Source organism: Arachis duranensis, chromosome 9, assembly GCF_000817695.3.
Source record: "Arachis duranensis cultivar V14167 chromosome 9, aradu.V14167.gnm2.J7QH, whole genome shotgun sequence".
In the NCBI taxonomy this organism is placed as follows: Eukaryota; Viridiplantae; Streptophyta; class Magnoliopsida; order Fabales; family Fabaceae; genus Arachis; species Arachis duranensis.
Window position 1 is genome coordinate 88,089,390 of NC_029780.3, and position 8,252 is coordinate 88,097,641.

General features: G+C 35.7%; 1 protein-coding gene across 1 annotated transcript in view; it reads left to right on the forward strand.

Annotated features, from left to right (window-relative positions):
* LOC107466133 (extensin-like) overlaps positions 1-2,067 on the forward strand; it is a 10,334-nt gene extending 8,267 nt beyond the window's left edge. Inside the window, exon 2 of the mRNA XM_016085120.1 lies at positions 1,554-2,067. Coding sequence (XP_015940606.1) covers positions 1,554-2,067 — 514 coding nt within the window. The remainder of the gene's footprint in view (positions 1-1,553) is intronic.
* Positions 2,068-8,252: the final 6,185 nt, after the last annotated feature.

Genomic DNA, 8,252 nt, shown 5'->3' on the forward strand with positions numbered 1-8,252 from the left:
CTGAAATTGAGGGACCTGAGCAAAAATCTGATTCAGAGGCTGAAAAGGACTGCAGATGCTGTTGGATTCTGACCTCCCTGCATTCTAAGTGGATTTTCTGGAGCTACAAAAGCCCAATTGGCGCGCTCTTAACTGCGTTGGAAAGTCGACATCCTGGGCTTTCCAGCAATGTATAATAGTTTATACTTTGCCCGAGATTTGATGGCCCAAACAGGCGTTCCAAGTTAGCTCAAGAATTCTGGCGTAAAACGCCGGAACTGGCACAAGAATGGGAGTTAAACGCCCAAACTGGCACAAAAGCTGGCGTTTAACTCCAAGAAGAGTCTCTACACAAAAATGCTTCAATGCTCAGTCCAAGCACACACCAAGTGGGCCCGAAAGTGGATTTTTACGTCATTTATTCATATTTGTAAACCCTAAGCTACTAGTTCTCTATAAATAGGACATTTTGCTATTGTATTTTCATCTTTGGACGTCTAGTTCTTAGATCATCTTGGTAGCTATCTTTGAGTAGTCTTATGCTATCTTAGATCATGGGGGCTGGCCTCTCGGCCATGCCTAGACCTTGTTCTTATGTATTTTCAACAGTGGAGTTTCTACACACCATCGATTAAGGTGTGGAGCTCTGCTGTACCTCGAGTATTAATGCAATTACTATTGTTCTTCTATTCAATTCAGCTTATTCTTGTTCTAAGATATCATTTGTTCCTCAACTTGATAAATGTGATGATCCGTGACACTCATCATCATTCTCACCTATGAACGTGTGCCTAACAACCACCTCCGTTCTAACAATCAGAATCTTCGTGGTATAAGCTAGAATTGATGGCGGCATTCAAGAGAATCCGGAAGGTCTAAACCTTGTCTGTGGTATTCTGAGTAAGATTCAAGGATTGAATGACTGTGATGAGCTTCAAACTCACGATTGTGGGGTGTTAGTGACAGACGCAAAAGAATCACTGGATTCTATTCCGACATGATCGAGAACCGACAGATGATTAGCCATGCTGTGACAGAGCGCGTTGAACATTTTTACTGAGAGGACGGGATTGTAGCCACTAAAAACGGTGATGCCCAACATACAGCTTGCCATGGAAAGGAGTAAGAAGGATTAGATGAAGATAGTAAGAAAGCAGAAAGACGGAAGGGACAAAGCATCTCCATACGCTTATCTGAAATTCTCACCAATGAATTGCATAAGTATCTCTATCTTTATTTTATGTTTTAATCATTAATCCTCCATAACCATTTAAATTTGCCTGACTGATATTTACAAGATGACCATAGCTTGCTTCATACCAACAATCTCCGTGGGATCGACCCTTACTCGCGTAAGATTTATTACTTTGACGACCCAGTGCACTTGCTGGTTAGTTGTGCGAAGTTGTGATAAAGAGTTAAGATTGCAATTGAGCATACCATGTTGATGGCGCCATTGATGATCACAATTTCGTGCACCACGTGCCTTGGGAGGATGCCGATGAAAAACCCACGGCTGCAGACCACAGGAAGATTATTTCTCACAGTAGGAACTTTCTAGCTTTGGGCTACAGACCCCCACCCTTCACTGCTACTGATGAGACAGCCACACCATCTGCTGGTCCTTCTTCTTCCACAGCTACCCCTGCTACCACTACTGCACCTCCACCTACCTCAGAGCCAATTTATCACCTTGTGCACCGCCTATTTCAGCAGCTAGACAGAATGGAGCACCGCAACCGGCGCCGGTATGAGAGATCTGAGCGTCGCAACAGGCGACGCTATGAGCACCTAAAGCTTTTGATTCGATCTGGCGGCGACATCCCCTCCGAGCCTGACACACCATTAGACCCATCTGAGGAGGAGGTGGATGAGCACGAGGAGGAGCTGGCACCCCCTCAGGCTGCACAGGCAGGCACCGAGCAGGCTGCACCACAGCAGGAGATCCCACATCAGATCCAGGCTGCAGATCCCGAGATTCCCATTCAGTCAGCACCTCCTCTACAGCAGACAAATCCTCAGACCACCACCACAGAGACTCCAGCTATCCACCCTACCAGTGATGACACCCCTTCACACCCAGTTTGAGCGAGCATCGAGGACGATACTTTATTTTAAGTGTGGGAAGGTCGCCATCTCTAGCATACTATTTTGGTGAACCACTACAGACCCTTCTTTTTTTATTTTGGCTGTTTTTCTATATTTTTCTCTTTATTTTTTATTTTTCTTTTTATTTTCTAAGTACTTATACATTGCTACTTTCATGTATTTTTACTCTATTTCTGCATTTTGCACTTTAGTTCATATTTTAGCCATTTAGTTTAGTTTGCAGTTCTAACTTATTAGCTATAGAGTATGTGGATTTATTAGTATAGTTTACCCTTTTGGCATATAATAGTTTAATTTGATCAGAATAAAAGGAGTAGACTAGGAAATTTAAACAAGATCAAAACAATCCGCACACTTTGTATACAAAGTATTACATCATGTAGTTAAGTTAACAACATTTCATCAAGGAGGAACATAAACTTTAAAGCCATTCAATATATTTTACATTGAGTATAATGGGAACTCTTGATTTCTACTTGCATGACATACTTAAGTGATACATGATTTATGAGTTTGAGAACATACAGCCTGTGAGTTTTGAGCTTAATTGTATGGTTATATTTAAACCATAATATTTTATTCCTGTGTGTTCCACCCTTCTTTTTTTATTCTGGTGTTCTTTGCTTTGTTTTAATCTATATGTCCGATTATAGAATATAGATACATACCAAGAGCGTGATTGAGGCCTTGTTTGATTTTAACTCACTTATCCCAAATAAAGCCTACCTTTTATGCCATCCTCATTAGCCCCCTTGAGCCTTTTAATCCCCTCTTGTTCTATAACTACATTACTAGCCTTAAGCAGAAAAATAAATTAAAAATCCCAAGTTGAATCCTTGGTTAGCTTAAGATAGAAATTGTGTAATTAATTAAGTGTGGGAAAACTTTATGGGAACATGGATGATAGAAACAAAGGTAGAGAAGTTGAAAAGAATAAAAATGTTTTGGGAAGCATGCTCATGTGAAATTAAAATAATTAATTACCATGTGCATTTAAAAAAAATATGCAAATTAAAAGCAAATGCACATGGAGCAAATATTAAAACTAATACATGAGCATGTAACATAAAAAGTGGGAATTATGGGAAAATAGGTAAAGAAGCTTTACTTTAGAAATTATGTATGTTAGGTGAGATCTTAGACTAATTAAGGATTTCACTTATTAGCTCACTTAGCCTTATACATATACCCTTACCTTTACCCTGGCCCCATTACAACCTTAATTAAAGACCTCATGATTTTTGGTATGTCTATATTTTATAATTGTTGATTGGTTAGATGAAGAACAAAGTTATAGAAAGTAAGGATAAAAAGAAGAATAGAGTGATTAACCCAATAAACACTAAGTGACTAGAGAGTAAACACAAAATCCAGTGAGGGTTCACTAACTCATTAACATATATCTCTGCTTAAATTACTAATTGTCTTGCAAGTTTATAAAATGTTTTTCTCTCCCATCTCAATTGTAAAAGTGCTTTATCATTATCTAAGGTTGGCTATATATATATGATTCCTTGAGAATGTGAATTGATTTAACTACATGTAAGCTTTATATATGAGTGAATAAAATTAGAATTGCACCATGCATTTAGTTAGTTGCATTTAGATTAGAATTGCATTGCATGGCATTCAACCACTTCAACCTTACTTTTTACCTTGGACATAGCATGAGGACATGCTATTACTTAAGTGTGGGGAAGTTGATAAACCCATATTTTGTGATATATTCTGTGCTTAGTTTGAGTGATTTATTCAATCCTTCACTCACTTATTCATATTAATTGCATAGTTTTACTTTCCCTTCCTTATTATGTGATGTATGTGAAAAACATGTTCCCTATGCTTTAAAATTAATTATTTTAATTACCTTTATTTCCATTCGATGCTATGATTAGTGTGTTGAGTAGTTTCAAATATTCTAAGGTAGGAATGACTTAAAGGATGGAAAAGGAAACATACAAAATGGAAGGAAAGCATAAAACGGAGTTTTGGAGAAACTGGCATCCACGCGACCGCATGGACGACGCGGCCGCATGCCAAGCGCGAAGAAGCAGCGACACGGCCGCATGGTTGACGTGACCGCGCGCCTAACGTAGAACACGTATGACGCGGCCGCATGACTGAAGCGACCGCACGACAAGGAAAACTCCAATTGACGCGACCGCGTGACCCACGCGGACTCGTGACAGAGGCCACGCACCAGAAATTGCAAAAAACGCTCATAGCGGATTCTGAATCCCTTTTTGGCCCAAATCCAAGTCCAGAAGCCATAGACCAGAGGTTATGAAGTGAGGGAATGCATCCATTCAAAGGGCGGAGCTGGCATTTTAGTTACTTTCTATGATTTAGATCTAGTTTTGGAGAGAGGTTCTCTCCTCTCTCTCTTTAGGATTAGGATTTAGGATCTAGGACTTCTCTTAGTTTTAGGAGTGACTCTCAATCCCAGGTTCAATGTTCTTTTACTCTATGTTATTTCTTATTTTCAGACATTTGAATGCTTGCTTGTATTAGTTATGTTGCCTATTTGGCCTATGCCACTTTCATTATGATTTTCTTATTTAATGATATTTGAGGTATTCCAGATATTTATGATTTTAATTTAGCTTTCTACATTCTTGGCTTTGGTTAAGAAATCAGTAACTCAGGAGATATCTTAGCTCAACATAATTGATAATTGTTATCTTTGCTAATTGAACTAAACTTCAATAATCCCAACCTTTTCTTAGGAAATAAATAGGATTCGAAGGTCAAACTAATTAGTCCCTTGACTTTCCTTTGCTTTAGCAAAGGTTAACTAAGTGGAATTAAGATTCAACTGTCATTATTATTGATAAGAATAACTAAGTCTGGATTTCCAATTTCTCATACCTTGCCAAGAGTTTATTTTACAGTTATTATTATTTTATTTTACTTGTCATTCAGCTAACCTTTTACCTTAATCCAAAACCCCCAATTTTACCTTTTTCATAGCCAATAATAAGAACATACCTCCCTGCAATTCCTTGAGAAGACGACCCGAGGTTTAAATACTCGGTTATCAATTTTAAGGGATTTGTTACTTGTGAAAACCAAAACTTTTGTACGAAGGAATTTCTGTTAGTTTAGAAGCTATATCTACAACGCAACTATTTTTATAAAATTCTTTACTAGCAAAAATCCTAACGTCAAAGCTGCTGCTGTCTGCTCACTTTTGTCTCATGAAAACTGTCTCTTTTGTTACTTTTGAACTTCTGTCTGTTATTCCGGATTACTGTAATACTTTAACAACTGCTGTATTTACTTTAAATTAATTTGGTATTTTAGACTGTGCATTAACACTTTCTTGCAGATTTTATGGTGCAGCTTTTACTTGAATTTGCCTATTTTGCACCTTTGATGACAAAAGGGGGAGTAATAGCGCATGAGCAGCAGAATTGTGAATATTTGATTTTTTTTTTTTGGAATGTTGATTGCTGCTGCTACAATGTTGTTGGCATGAAAAAATTTGATTTGCAAAATTTGCTACTGCTGTGAATTTTTGGCATAAGATTTAAAAATTACTTTTATGTTATATGAATACTAGTCTTAATGTTATGTCTTTGTCAAAGCATGATCATTTTCTGAAATAGTTTTTTGTCAAAAGTACTGGCATGACATGTATTTTGGGATGGTTTGGTATTGCTGGTTGTTTAAACTTCCTTAGTCAAAGTTGAATTATATGCAGCTCTTTATTATGCTCCCTATAAGTATAATGTAAACAGGAACAAAAAGAAGTGCATAAATCTAGGGAGAGCTACCCTTGAAAAGGAAAGGGGGAGCAACACAAAAGCAAGCAACATCATTCAAAGGAAAGTTTCTTAACTTTACTAAAACTCAATTCCTTTTCATTAATGTTTAATTATGTTTGTCATCAAGGGGGAGATTCTTGAGTTAAAAAATTAACTAAATTAATTAATGATGACAAGCATTACTTTATTGGGCAAATTAACTAATTAGTTTTGATTATTTTGATTGAAGTGATGCAGGCCAAAAATTAAATATTCAGCTGTAGCCCACGATGGAACAAATTAATCATGTTGATGGGATGACAATACAAACAAATCCCAAATGGAAACAAAGTTGAGAAATCAAAACGGGCCAAATGAATTGATCAAATCCAAACCCGATAGCAAGCAATTCCCTCCCATTTGCTTTCACCAAAAGCAACGTTTACTTTTTCCTCTTGGTCAGAAATCACAGAAGTGAGAGAGTTCTTAGTTCCTAAGCTATTCACAGAAGAAGAAAGAAAGTGAAGGTTAGATAAGAAAGGTTGAGATTAAATCAGTAAAATCAAACGAAATCAAGCTAAGGCAAAGGTCAAGGTAACATATTTCCTATTGCATACATATTGCTTTCTTCTCTTCTTCCTAACTCTCCGCTAGTCCGAAATAGGATACATGGGAAAGATGATTTCTACTCTTCACTGCTATGTATTTACAGTCATAAGTGTATCTTGGGGACCAAGTAGTGTTTCAATGGCCAAGATTTGGGTTTACCATTGAAAATATCTATTTCTGCTGTCCTGTGACTTTCAATTAACAAGAGAAAGTCAGAACTAAAGTTCCTAATTTGAGGATTAACTGGAAAGGTGATGTGATGAGTTGGTAAAGCACACAGCTCAAGGAGTTAACCTAGGGAGAGTAACTTAGCAACATGTAAGGAGATACAAAAGAAGAGTTTTTTATCATTCAGAAGCTAAGGGGAAAAGAACCAGAGTGAAGGTTTCATTGAGAGCTTCCTGAGAGGGTTCAACATTTTGGACAGTGCTATCTAGAGAAAGAAGCATTCCGCCAAGATGAAGAACTTGATTAGTGTTCGCTAAACCTGGTTCAATACATAGCATCAGAGGCTGTTGAAGTATCAATCTCCTTCATGTTTTACAGTTTGTAATTTTCTTTTTAATGTTTATCTTTCTGTAATTTCTTGAGGTAAAATGCATACTGAGAGAGCTTAAGTAAAAGCCTAAGAGTAAAAGAGGCAGAGAGATACACAAGAGAGAAAAGCCTAGAGTTATTTCAGATTTCTTTAGGTTGAGTTTGTGTCTTGTATCTTGTACCTATGAGGTATCCCTTTCTTAGTTGGGTTAGCACTAAGACTGAAGAGTTAGATATTAGCATAACCAAGTCAAGTTAGGTTAGAAATTTAGTGTGAAAGGATTGTGTTAATTCTGTGAAATTGGTGTATGTAATAGTTGAACTATAGTGTAAATTCCACCACTGTTGTGGTGGAGACCGGACGTAAGTTGCATTGCACAAGGCAACCGAACCAGGATACATGATGGTGTCAGCTTCTCTCTTCCCTGCTCTGTTCTTTTTTCTGATAATCATGAGTTCAAACAGATTCAGATTGCAAGTTTGGTTTAAAAGTGTTATTCCATTAAAGTAAAAGAATGTCATAGATTCAACCCTCATTTTCTAAGCCTTCTGCAACCTTCGCGCTCTAATATAAATTTTTATTTCTATATATTGTAATCTATTCTAACATCTTTATTCTTATAATAATTAAAAATTACTTTATATATTATTATCAATTTTAAAATCATAAATTATTCTAAAATATTTATTCCTGTAACAATTTATATCATATTATTATTATTAATATTATCTAAACTAAATATTTAAATAAATATAATATGAAAAATAAATAAAAACAAGAATAAAGAGAAAAAAATTATCCTAAAATAAGATGAATAATATAGTTGAGTGAAAAAGGAAGAAACAATTGAGAGAAATGAATATGGAATTTGAGAGAAAGTGAAAATGACAGAGGGAAGGAGCGCCTTTTATAATTAGATAACCTGCATGCAATTCGTCGAATCACTAGGATAACTGAGAGAAACTTAATGCAATTCGCTGAGACATTAGACGAATTGTTTAAAAAGAAATTTTTAATAAATAAAATGATTTTATTTTGTTTTTGAAAATAATATATTTTTTATTTACTATAAAGAAAATTATTAAAGCCTCGTATCTTTAGTGCTTTGAAGAGGTACTTGTGGCATTTAAAATCTTTTCGTTTGTATTTGATTTATATCTTTATTTTTATATTTCTTTTTAGTATTTTTTATTTCTAAAATTTTATAAAACAATAATAAAAATAATAAAATTTTATTTTATTCTTTTATCTTTTATTTTTTATTTTTGTTT